Below are 13,687 nucleotides of genomic sequence, written 5' to 3'. Positions count from 1 at the left end.
ACATAGTCAATTGAGGGACTCTTTCCTTACAAATTCAAAATTAATGGGTCAAATTAAAAATTTTAAAAGTTTTCATCTTCTTCTCCAGTTGACGATGGTTGCAACTCCCCAGCCATCTCTTTCGCTGCCCTCCATGGCTGCAAGTCCTCTCTTTTGCTTTCCTCTCATTACACCATCACTACATGCCACATTCTTCTCCTCTTCCACCTCTTCTGTGTTACCCTCTCCGTTCTTTCTCCTCTTCCTCCCTCTCTCCTCCTCTCCTTCTCTTCCTCTTCTCCCTCTCTCTCGTTTCCCACTTCTTCCCCTCTCTTCCCTATTTTTCGATGAGTAGATCTAGTCTTTGGCCACAATTTGGTCAATTTTTCTGGTTTTGAAACTCATTATAAGTGCGTGTTTTGCTTGTTGGTTTCATATAATAGAACACAATTTTCTCTCAAACATTAATTGCATTTCAATTCCTTAGGCTCCTTCTTTGTCAATACGATCTGGACAGCATGTTAGGTTTCACAAAATTAGGGACATTAATTGGTATAAATGGACACATGCAAAGTCGAAGAATTAGACACTTGCCATTGTGATAAATGACCTGCCTCCAATGGGTCCAAGCGATTCTGCTCCTTCTGCTAATAATGTTGTTAGTGATTCTAAACAACACGACAATCCTAAATTTGGTGAATGGTGTCATAGAGTAGGAATTGAAATAGGAAGAAATAAGCTGAAGGAGTGGTTCCAGCAAGGAAGGCATGAAATGAAATGGGAAAAGGCAAGGTCAAAGGTGTGGCAGCAAAAGCACGCCTTCACTGGAAATCAACATAACAAATGTGAACGAAGCAGCTATTATCGTTTTCCTGGAAGAATGCCGCGTGTCCTCATGTCATTGATGTTTTTGATTGTTAGTTAGTTAGTAGTAGCAATTATTAGGAGGTTATCGGCTGTGCTAAGCACAGCCTAGGCCCCCTATAATCTGTTGTCATATATTTTCGTATAAGATAAGAGTAACAGTAATGTTTGTGAAATAGCATTCTTAAAATTATAAATTACCAATCAAGTATGTAGCTAACATCAATGTAGTGTACTTATTATGTCTCTTTTTTTGGACACATAGTATTGGTTCAAAAATCTTTGTCCAAATCATGATGAATAGGGGACTAACTTTATAAACGGAATTTCTTTTCATAGCAAATTTTAATTGTTGTGATACTCAAATTTTCTCCTATATTTACCAAAAAGATTTATTTGCTCTGTGCGTACAAAGCTCTGCTTCTAAGATGAAGTGAAGATTATCCAGGTGACAAAACACAAGGAAAAAGAAATATCAGGGAAAGAACATGAACAAAAAAGAGCAAAGAAAAACAGCAAAATAGGTGCATGCATAATTCGAACTTTAGAAGCAAACACAGCAAGAGCAATGATGCACTATAAACAAAACAAAGTAATTTTAATAGGATATCAGCGGACACCTAAAAGCACAACTGAGCCGAATGCCAAGTTAATAACCTTTATTTTCCTTTAGAAATGTTTATTACATTTGATGCCTTTGGAGCCCAGCTTTTGGCTAGACTACAACAAGTACCACCATTCAAATCTCCGTTCTTAAGAAGTAATCATCAGGTTTTTCATTCTCCTAAGGTTGTGTCTAGATTAGACAAAACAGCAAGCATATTACATGCAACTTGGGGTAAAATAGGCACAATAACCTAAGTTGCTTAACTGATAGTCATATAAAGGAGTGAACGAGCTTTGCCTAAAAGGGCTACAATGAATAACAGCCGAAGGATGCTCTATATACAATATCCTTAAGAGGTAACCATCAAGCTTTTCATTGCCCTAGACAAGTCTAGACTAAACGAAATAGCAAACAAGGCACACACTAAATAATCAATTAGAAACAAGAAGTACAAAGTCTTAAGTTGTTTAACCAATAGTCACTTAGATGACTAAACAAGCTTTGCCAATAACAACCTCTCTGCCTTGACCTTAAAGTTCTCTAAAAAAATAGATAATCACTGTTATTCCTTATTTTGAACAACAACAGGTCACATATTTTAGATATGTATATTGTAATTAAAGACAAAAGTACCAGTAGCAGGAGGTTGAAATTAGTTAAAAATGAACTTGTCATGTAATAATAACTTTAGCATAGCAGCCACTGTGAGACCCCGAAATTTTACTTGTCTTTATAACCCTTATGTGAACTCATTTACCTTTGATTCTTGGTTGCTTTAATGGTTGAATTTGAGTCAAGGGAGTGAATTTTGTTAAGAAAAGTTTCATAATCTCAAGTTGTTAGAAAATCTCGAATTTTCGCAGGAGGCTCTGTGCAGCTTTGGAAAATTGGCTATAACTTCGTATAGGAAAGTCGGAATTGAGTTCCGTTTGTTGCGTTTGAAACTAGACTCAGAGGGCTTCCTACGGTGTAAAATTTAGAGTTTGATTCAATGTTTATAAATTCTAGGAAATTGGCAAAGTTGACTGAAAATTCTGCCCTGCACAAGTAAACATAGGAATGTTGTAGTAGCTTATGGCTCAATTTGGACCAACTTCTGAACTAAATCTCTTTGATGTGTCTTCTAAAGATTCTTAGTATTTGAAGTCTAGTTTTTAACAAGCCAAGTTATATAAATTTTTTATCTTTATAACTCAAGTTATAATTTTTCTAAAGGAAGGGCATAAGTTAGGGTTTTTGTGCATACTAGGGTTTTGGTGTGTGTTTTTGTGTGCATTTTGGTAGTGTGATTGTGAGGACTTGTAAAATCCCTCATCTTTTCATAAAAAGTCCCTTTTATTTGGAATCCATTATTTTACAAGAGCTTTACTACTCATTCACTTTCTCAATAGTTACAATTAATCATAGAACCAAGGATTTTTCCTTTACTTTCATCGTTAAGATAAACTAGGGTTTTTACGTCTTTTGGTAGTATGAGTAATCTATACAGAGTGTGTACTAAATTTAGTGATTAAGAGTGAGTTTTAGATAAGAAAAAGTGTGTGATTAGAAATAATAATAATAAGTTAGTGAATTATAAGTGAAAACCCTAGTACGTACGAGTTAAGGAAAAACGGTGAGAACTCGACATTTTTCTTATTTTCTAGCCCTAATTTAATTCCGTACATACATTTTCTATACTTTCCTTTATTATATTAATTTTCTAGCTATTATTATAAGGGAATTAAGATCCAAGACATTTTCCGCTATAAGTTAGTTCATGTGACATTAGTAGTGTAGATTGAATGTGGGACCCGCTAGTGCGGTACGTGCGATAATTTTTAACAACTAGTTGGTGAACTATGGAGATAATTACAAAGATTAAACGTTATTGGGGCCATAGTGTGAGAATTAGCAAAGTAAGATATTAGGAACCTTAGAGCTTCTAGGATTTTCCTAAGTTCAATTGTGATTGGTGGAGAAAAAGTATCTTTGACCTTAACTTAAATATCTAAGTTGTTAGTAAATGAAAGGAAAACAAACAAAGCCAAACATTAAGACAAAAAAGAGAGAGAGGCTGTGAGCTCCTTGGAGAGAACAAGAGAAAAGCTTCAACTTTGGGGATCTTGATTTCTTGCTCAATCTTGCAAACTAACCAATAGATTCACCAAATAATCCATAGAAGTTGCTTAAAAAGGTGGATTGCCATCTTGGAGTGGAGAGTTTTGGTGGTTCAAACTTCTTAGGGGTTGTTGTGCTTCCCCAATTCTAGGTAAGGATGGTATTAATTCATGGTTATGCTACTTATTGATTTACAAGTGAAAGTTATGGCTTGTTAGGTAGATTTCATGGTTTTAGTAGTGGGTATAGTAAATTTCAGCTTTATAGTGTAAATTTCAGCTTTGGTTGTTGGAAATTATGGTTGTTCTTGATGGTCATATGTAGTAATGCCTATGCTTAGTTTATGGAAGTAAATTTATGGTTAAACCTTGTTAGTTTTGTAGCATATAACATTTGGTTAGCATGAAGGGTTTGGATTAGGGTTTTGGTTGATGAACTTCTATGTACTCTTGTGTTAGTGATGAACTGCCCTGTTCTGACCAGTTTCATTCGGCCATGATGGAGGCTGAATTAGGTTTAGGTTAAAACATGAAAGTTGTAAAAAATGATGTTATATAGCTTCTTGTAAAATTTCAACTCTATCGGAGCACTGTAGCATGTGAAATGATCGAAATACCCCTGACTGCCAAAAGTCTCATTTCGTGGACAGTTTTGAGATTTCACAAGTTTGGCTTCATTTTTCACCTTGATCCGTATCAAATCAGCCTTTGGCCAGAACACAAAACTTTTATGCCTATGTTTCGGATTTCCAATGCATCTGAAAACGCCTCAAACGGAATTGTGTAGCTTGAGTTATTACCATTTGAATTCAGTGCTGACAACCAGACTAACTATGAACTTCGGGTTCTGTAATTTGCAAATTCAACCTAGATCAACTATGAACTGGGTTAAGTTGTATTCATGAAAGTTGTAATCCTTTTTCTTAGCTTCAAAATAGTATAAGGTGCACCCCAATCCGATAAACGTAACTCCAGTTGTGACCAAAATGTTATAAGATGTCAAATCTGCTGTTTAGCTTTTTGTCTTCAAAACTGATTTCCGATTGTATTATTATACTTGTGTTGTAATTGGATGATTTTGGAGCTTAATTGAAGGGCTATGTTAGTAACATTACTTGTGTGTGATTGTGGAGCTGAATTGAGAAAAACATGGAAGCCATAAATGGCTGGAAAAATAGCTAAATACAAAGGGCATGCCGCCCAAATTTTCACTCGAGAACTAGGTATGTGTACTTGTGATTCGAGCAAAGAATTGAGGTTGAATTGAATTTGAATTATCTAGGTTATTCGAGTCCTCTTTCGTAGAGGTATATCAGCTAGAATTCGGCCAAAACTCGTACCCTTGGAAAAATCAATAGAAATACGTTTTCCTCGTCTTTGCGACTCAAATGCGAATTCCAAAGTTTTAGTTGCTTCTTTAGCAACACCAAAAGAGCGAGACTGAATTTTCTAGAGTTTGATACGTAACATGAATTCTATCTAAATGAGTTTCATTTACTTGATCTTCTTGAAGCGAAACTCCTATATTTCAAACCCTAGTTGATTTCAAGCTTTTAAATGATATTGTATCGCAGATTTGGACTCCAACCAAGGAGTTACACTTAAACGTGATTTTTGACAAGCACTAAATCTTTGGTGAGTGCTTCCAAATACATGATTGAACTTGATACTTGATTAAATTCTTTACCAACGTGATCAGATAAGATTTGCTTGGTTTGGTCGGATAAGTGTGTACTTTATCGCACTTGACCTAACTCAACTAAAAACTTGATATCTCATTCATGCTTGTACAAGTAACTTGATTTGCATTGACCTGTACTTGTATTCGTACTTGTGCTTGACTTGTAAGTACTGAGCGGCAGCATGTACCACACTCGATACGAGTGGGAGGTACCTCTCGTTTCCATCTCCGTACTTTTCTCTTGACTTAGTCGATTGGTCATCGTCTATAGTGACTACTTGGGAACCCAAACCCCACTGGCTAGTTAATCGAGTCGAGCCGGCAAGGGTTTGGTCGATTAGATAACGAACCATGGGTACCTAGTATTGTCGAGTGGAGTGCTATCTCCTCGACTAATCGGTATGCTCGAGTATTACCACCAGTGTTTAGTTGGTGTTCGGGCCCGGTAAGGGGATTGAATAGTGGATGGATTGGTGTTAAGCGAAGTACTACTGGATTGGTTACTTTACTTGAAAGTTGACGGAGTGTCAATTAATACTTGATCAAGCTCTGGTGAAACAACGGGAATTTGGCTCCTGAGAGCCATCTGTATCCTTATACTTTGATTGTTATTCGTAATGTTATTGTTTCTTTTAGAAAAAGAATTTTACACTCGCTCATTTTGAGATTTGCTATTTGAAGTGTTATTACTCATTTGCTTGACTTGTTATGCTCGCTATTTTCCTATTCTGATACTTTCACTTCTAAATAATAGTTAACTTGCTATTTGGAACCTCACTGGGTTTTTAACTCATTCCACGCCATTTGTTTTTCTTACAGGGGATACGAACGAGGCGTGAGACTTGTACAGGTTGGCGTAATCTAGTTTTTGAATTTTGTTATTGTAGTCGCACTAGTCGCTTGATTAGGGTTGAATGTATTTAGAACTCCAATCTTTTGATGTATTTGGGGTTGTATGGATGTTTGAGACAGAAATGAATGTAATTGTACTTTTCAAATTGGGTAACTGTTATTTCCTTTATTATTGAGGTTGTACTCTATTTGAGTTGGAGTGAGTGAGTGAGTCCTGGCGAGAGTTGGGCAGGCGGTCCGCTAAACCCTGGGGTACGCCCTAGGGGGAGGTGGGGTCGTCACAGCCACAGCCCCAAAATCAGCACAAGCAAAAGTTTGTCTCACAAAATATATTGTGCTAATGATTTTGGCTCACAAAATATGTTATTGTTGTCCATTGTTATAATCTTTTTTCTAGTATATATAGCAATTTGGCTGTTTGATAGAACATTGATCATATGTGAAGAGGCGATTTTTGGCGGGTAGTTGGACCGACCTAAATCAGACCTCTCTGGGTTGAGGTGAGGTGTATCCTCGCGGGCGAAGTGGATGGCGGGGCTTCTCCCCTGGTATCACTCCGACGATTAAGTTAGTATGAGAACGAGAAAGATAATAGTATCTAAAAAATGAACCGTCCCCTTACTTGTTGGGAGTGTGTGGGGTATTTATAGAATGAGAGTGGAGGGCAGGACGGAGGTCTTATGCCGGTGGGACCCATGTCCTACCATTACGGCTCTGCTTCCTATCAGGCGGCCTGGCTCTGACACTGTAGCCTTCTGGGTATGATGGCGGAGAGTATGGTGCAGGTGCCATTAAGTGCCTCCAGTGCTTTTCAGATAAAGCACTGGTCCCAGGTGATGTCAGGTGGCTTGACATCATCAGCGTGCAGCTGAGGTGGAGGTGCCGAGATCACCTACACAGTAGACTAGGGATCCGGCCGGGCTTAAGGGATAACCCCGAGACGCGGACGAGCTCTGATGAGGGACGAGGTGAGTTCACCTCGGGCATGCGGGATGGCCGAGGTGAGCCTCCTCAATATGCAAACCAATAGGACAGTTCAATTGGCCATAATCACATTAGCAAATGGATCTCTCTTTTTTGTAGGTATGCCACTAATAATATATAGATTCAAGAATTCACCAAATTTCAAAATAAGGATTATTGAACTAGGAGCTGGGTTCATATCTTCATTTTTGGCTTGTTTTTTCAGGTGAATGGGTTGCAGCAGCACAATTGGATTAAGAAAATATTAACACAATTACCTACTCAAATAAAAACTATTTGTTTCATAAAGGATCACACAAAACAAATAACACCAGCAAACTTAAAATAAATGAAGCAGAAACTGAAGAAAAACTACTAAAAAGAAAAGGGAACGCTGAAATTTCACTTTTGAAAATATAGTCACATAAATGAAAAAAAGCTGCTCATAGATTCAAGAAAGACAACAAGCTGACCTTCAAGTTAAAGGATTCCTTGACTGATGATATGAACCGCAGCAGAAAGAACCTATCAATTGAAGCATATGTGTATATTAGAATTTATTAATCTGTGTATTACTCATACGGGAAAAATTTCACAAAAAAAAAGGGAAAGACTTTTTCTCACCAAAGAGACTCCAAAGAAGGTGTAAAGATCAAGACGCTTCTTCTTGCAGTTCATAAGACAGAGGAGCCAGTACCATGCACTGATAAATACCTCTATTCCATTTTTTGATTTCGTAATTCACTGGAAAATTTGCATGCTAAATGAATAGGAAACCTATTTCTTATCAAAACTAGAACAAGGGAAAAATCACATCTGAAAAGATATTTCTCATCATAATCGTAAGGCTGAATGGAAAACTAATGAGAATAGAATGCCATACCTAATCTAACAAAAAGTTTCCAATTTCCCTCATTTGAAGTACAATTATCACGTGACTGCCCCACAATTCTTGCAACATGAATCAATAGAAAGAGAAATGGGTTAACATGAAATCAATTCTTGCAACATGAAATGGGTTAATTTGATATTAGAGAAAGAGGAAACCACGGCAAGTGTAGGCAAGGCAGTTCACCTGCTCCTAATTTTCCTCCTTTGAAGTACAAACACCATGTGAGTGAGCAGCAATTTCTGCAACATGAAATCGAGTGTCTGGAGTGGCAGTTGACCTACTGGCTTCAACGGCAATTTCTGAAAGAAGGAACTCACAAAACCCATCTCCCAAATCACGTAAAATTCCCAACGTTTCTGATTGGGTTTGGTAGAATAGCCGTTTGGAATTGGATTTGCTGCCGAATTTTTGGTTAGAATAGCCGTCTAGTCAAAATAGCCTTCTGGTAGAGAGAAAGAAAGAAAAGGCTTCACCGGCAATTTGAGAAAGAAAGAGTTCAATTCCAAAAGAAAGAACAGGTTTCGTACAATTTGGAAGGAATATTTGACTTTTCCACATGGCTAAAGAAAAGGAAAGCACTAATGCCAAAAGAAAGAGAAGGCTTCGGTCAATTTGAAAGAAATATTAAGAGAAGGCTTCAACAATTTGCAAGAAATATTTGGCCTTGCCACTTGTCAAATAATTGAGAAACCACTTGGCAAAAGTAAAGGAAAGCACTAAACCTTCCTCCTTTATTATATACAAGGTAGATATAGCCAGATTTGCTTTGTAATAGGACGCGGAATATTTTGTAACCAATAGATTTGGGAGAATCATTCCCATGTCTAATTTCCCTTTTTCCAAGTTTTTCCTTCTTTCTTTTTCACCTTCTTCCTATTTTCATCCCTCTCTAAATCTATATTATTACTTATTTCAATATAAAGCAATATTGAACTTTGTCTTAATTTGAAGGCATATTACTGTTTTATTCATTTTTGCTGTTTTGATTCATCGTTCCCTTAGCTTGGCTCGATACCATCACAGCTATGTTTTCAGACTCGGATCGGGAGTCAACTCGCCCGAGATCATGGGTTAGGGGTCAATGGATTCAACCGGGGTCGATAAGGGGTTGAACCGGATGATGTCATAAATACGTCATATATAAATATAAATATATATATATATTTCCCTACAAATCAAGTTTACAAAATATAACCAAAGAATCTAATCATCCAAATTTATATCCAATTCACCAAACAATTCACTAAATTCATCCAAACTCACAAAATTTACAAAGTAGAAATCCAATACATGTTTAATCCTTAACAAATAGCAATTCACATAAGACAACAAGTTTATGTTCAATCCTTGATAAATATCAATTCAAATAAAGCAACATCTTTAATTTCTAAAGTAAAGAATTATCTAAGCCATTCTTCATCTTCATCTTCATCTTCATCATCCTTATCTCCAATTTCATAACTTTCCAAGTTGATATCATCAAGATCATTCTCATCATCAAGTTGCACAATATTTGTGTCTTTCTTACCTAAAAATAATTTAAATACTCATAAATAAAAATATTAAAAAATAGAAAAGAACTAAAAAGAAACTTAGATAAAATTGGCAAATATAATCTTACTTGATTGAGAGGGTCCATCTTCACCAATTTTGGGAAATTCTTCTTCAGTCATTTCTTCTAACTCATCATAATCAAGCTCTCCTTCTTGTTCCTCATCAACTATCCAAAATTCAACTTTATCAATAGTTTCATAATCCACAGGATCATAAGACCTCTTTTTATATGAAAGCCTACAATGAAAAAAAGATGAAAAATTAGAAGTAAGAAATTTTTAATAATTAATAAATTTACAAAAGAAAGTAAGAATGTGTAATAGTAATTTCATACCTATGCTTCAAATGTAAATTATAATGAACGTAAACAAGATCATTCAACCTTTGATACTCAAGTCTATTCCTCTTTTTGGTATGGATGCGTTCAAATACACTCCAATTACGTTCACATCCCGAGGAAAAAGAAATTTGACTCAAGAGTTTAATTGCCAACTTTTGTAAATGTGGAGCATCATTACCAAACAATCTCCACCACTCATCTATATTAGTAAAACACAATTAATACTCTTTTTTTAAAGAAAAACAACAAAAGTAATTCTTATCAATTAATGTAATAAATGTAAAATTAAAAGTAGGCATACCTGGACGGGCAGTCTTGTAAGTATTTTGGGCAAATTGAAATCCAAAACTTTGGTCCTTTGACCTAAACATTGATATTTCATCCATTATGTATTGAAGTCCATCCATTTTCAACTTTTACAGGACTTCTAAAACACTTTTCATGATCTTAGGCATATGACAAAGGCTATCCCTATCATATTGGAAGGCTGGATTCAACCAAAACGCAGTCGCATGAAGATCTTTTTTCAACATATTATCCCATCTCCTATCTATTATATCAATGTATGGGCCGTAAAACTTTTTTTTTTGTTTCTAAACAGCTCTTTAATACCATTAACAACTCTCCACATGCCTTCATATACATAACCCAATGAAGGTTTTTCATCGGAATCACAAATACGCAACAAGCGCATAATTGGACCCATAATTCTCACAATAATCAAAGAATTATTCCAAAACTTGCCATCAAGAACAATTTGTTTGACTTCTTTTCCTTTTTCATTTTTCAACTCTCTCTTGTATACACTAGAAGTCACTAAAGCCTCAAAATGCTGTTTCAAATCATGAAGATTTTTCAAAACAATAAAATTAGTACCAAATCGAGTTTCAGCAGGATGAAGAATCTCTCTCCAACCAGGCCTTTTTCTTAACCAACTAAGAATCCACTTTCGATTATAAACATACACAGTGACTCTTGAAGCAAGAGTAATGATATTTTTCACATGAGTCATTTTTCCAATATCTTTCATAATTAAATTCAAACAATGTGCTGCACAAGGAGACCAACTAATTGTCGGATATTTTTCAGAAAGTAACCGGTCAGCAGCTTTATAATTACTTGCATTGTCTGTGACCATATGAACAACATTACTAGGTCCAACAATTTCAACAATTTCAGAAAACAGATTACACAAATATTCAGCATTAGACTCAAAATCTGAAGCATCAACAGATTTGATAAATGAAATCCCACTAGGACAATAGACCAGAAAATTGATTAAACTTCTTTGTCTATTATCCTTCCAACCGTCACCCATAATTGTGCAACCAAATTCAGCCCATTTACTACGCAAATTTTCAACAATTAATTCAACTTGTTTCTTTGCATCTTTCAACAAATTTACTCTTAAAGCATGATAACTAGGTCCTTGATAACCATGACCCATACTTGCTATTTTTCCGATTGCTTGTTGATAATAAGGAGAATTAAAAGCATTCATTGGAATACATGCATCATAAAACCACAAAGCTATAGCCATGTCTGTATCATGCCATCTCTCTTTACTTTGCATACAAGACTTGATACTCGGTTGAGAATGATCAAGAGATTTACCTGTCATATAAGATTCAATACCATGTTGTGCCTTTCTTTTTCCCTTATTCTCACCTGCATTAGTTTGAGTTGCCTTTTTTTTTTTGGATGAGAAATTTCTTGAACATCATCACCTTCAAATCCTGCTACACTTCGGCCAAATGGATTCCCAATTTCAAATATCCCTTTTTTCTCTTTTGCTTCTTGAACATTTTCGTTCAATGAAGCTTCCATCAACAAACGAACATCATCGGGCACATTTTTGCATGGAGCAACATTACCCTTGACTTTTGCTAAATGATGTTTTATTTGATTAATACCTCCCCCTTTAAAAGTATTATTGCACCATTGACATATTAAAATTTTTCTGCCTTCTAAATCTTGTCCTTCTATAGTATGTCTCCAAGCTATATCAGTTTTTTGCCTATAATTTTCGGAACTTGACTTTGATGCTGATTCATTTGTTGGTGTGGATTGTGAATCACTACCTTCCATTATCCCGTATTAGAATGAATTGGAGAAAATATTAAGTAAATTAAAAAAAACTCAATCCAAAGCCATTGGGTTGCCTTTTTTTTCTTTCTCTTATTATGCCTTCACATTTAGGAGTAAATATAATGCAAGAAATTAGCAACCAATTTTCATGCACGCCAATCATAAATATAAGGCAAACTATAATTAATCACAGTGCACTTTTAAATCAAGCAGGAATAACACACTTTTAAATCACAGTGCTATTTAAGATATAAAAGGTTATGTAACCTACACTTTTCTTTCTTTAAGAAAAAATATAACCAAAATGTAGACTAGCTATAGCTCAAAATGTAGTTGTTCATGCAAGGCAGGCTCCCGAAGATAATAAATCTTGAATCTCACAATTTTTTTTTTCATAAGGATCAATTCTGCCAGTCATATAGTAAAATAGCCATTCCCAATATTATACATATATAAAGGTCCTTCAATAGAAGAACATCTATCTAGTTAAAATCATAATGCTATCTAGACTTGTGTACTTAATTTGGATCATGATAAACCTGGAGGCTAACTCATTTGGATTTCTTTTTTCTTGTAAAAAACTTCTCAAGCTCGTACACTGTCTTTCCTTTTTTTTCGTTGGGTTTCTTGCTAAATTGTGGGTAGCGGAGGTGTTAGACAATGAAACAAAGACATTTTCATTAACTTAATTAGATATGATCAATTGGCCTGACCTATATCAAATTATCAATAGAAAGCCCGTGTGATTACTATGACCAATTGGCATGACCTATTAGTAGAAAGCCCGTGTGATTACTATAGGCACATTGTAGAGGTAATAAGAGCTCCTTGCAGCTTTAATTAAGCATAGCGCTTTCTCTAGCTGCCACCACTAAACCTGTTTTACCTTTTCTTTGGTCTTGACAGAAACATCAGTGTTCAATTTATTAATGATTCTTTAGTTTCAGCCCACTCCTAGTTTCTGAATACCAACAATCCTTTAAAAATTTTCTGCAATTTTAGTCCAAACTACGCTTATCTAATATATATGGAAGTGGCCTACCTTGTCGGATCAGAAAGTACAGCATATGCCTCACCAATTATTTTGAATAACCTGTCAGCATCTTCATGAATCTTTTCAACTATGTCCTTCAATGATCCTGTCCCATCATCCCCGCCGTCACTCCTTACCAAGTACTGGCCAGCATTTATTAGCACAAAAAGTTAGCAAATGAATGAAAATACTAATCCTCCAACCAATATGCAACCAAAGAAAAAACATAATGACTTGAAGACCTTGTCTGGATGATGCTTAAGAGCAGCCTTTCGATATGCCTTCTTGATGTCAGATTCTGAATCAGATGCTTTAATTCCCCTGTGAGTGAAGAACTTTAACCAGTTGGTAGCGGCGCTGCAGTAGCGGCGCTGCAGCAGCGGCGGACTTGTACAGGAGTTAGGGTTACACAAGAGAAAAGGGAAGACGGAAGAGTGAATATGGGAAGAGAAATAGAGAAATTAGAAAGAGATCGTTTGGTAACTTTGTTTATTTTGCTATTTTTCCAGATTTTTTTTTACCTCTATTTTCCTTATTTAGTCGGTTAATATGTCAAAGTCAAGACTTAAAAAAAATTAGGCAAAAAATTGAAAAATCGGGTTTAATACATTGTACCGGTTCACCGGTCAGACCCGATTTTTGACTGGGTTTTACCGGTTTATTAATCACCGAGTTTTTATTCAGGATCGGACCGGCTACCTGGCTGGTTCCCGATTTGACCGGTTCAACCGACCA

The 13,687-nt window shown here is 35.8% G+C and overlaps 1 protein-coding gene across 1 annotated transcript; it reads right to left on the bottom strand.

The window, feature by feature from the left end:
- Positions 1-9,337: 9,337 nt before the first annotated feature.
- Positions 9,338-11,371, bottom strand: LOC113780291. Its single transcript, XM_027326106.1, has 3 exons — positions 10,431-11,371; positions 9,559-9,728; positions 9,338-9,465 (listed from the first exon to the last, which is right to left on the bottom strand). Exons 1-3 carry the CDS (start codon positions 11,369-11,371, stop codon positions 9,338-9,340), a joined length of 1,239 nt encoding a protein of 412 aa, XP_027181907.1.
- Between the last annotated feature and the right edge of the window lie 2,316 nt (positions 11,372-13,687).

The sequence above is a fragment of the Coffea eugenioides genome, chromosome 8 (genome assembly GCF_003713205.1).
Source record: "Coffea eugenioides isolate CCC68of chromosome 8, Ceug_1.0, whole genome shotgun sequence".
In the NCBI taxonomy this organism is placed as follows: domain Eukaryota; kingdom Viridiplantae; phylum Streptophyta; class Magnoliopsida; order Gentianales; family Rubiaceae; genus Coffea; species Coffea eugenioides.
This window is presented reverse-complemented; position numbering and strand designations above follow the sequence as displayed.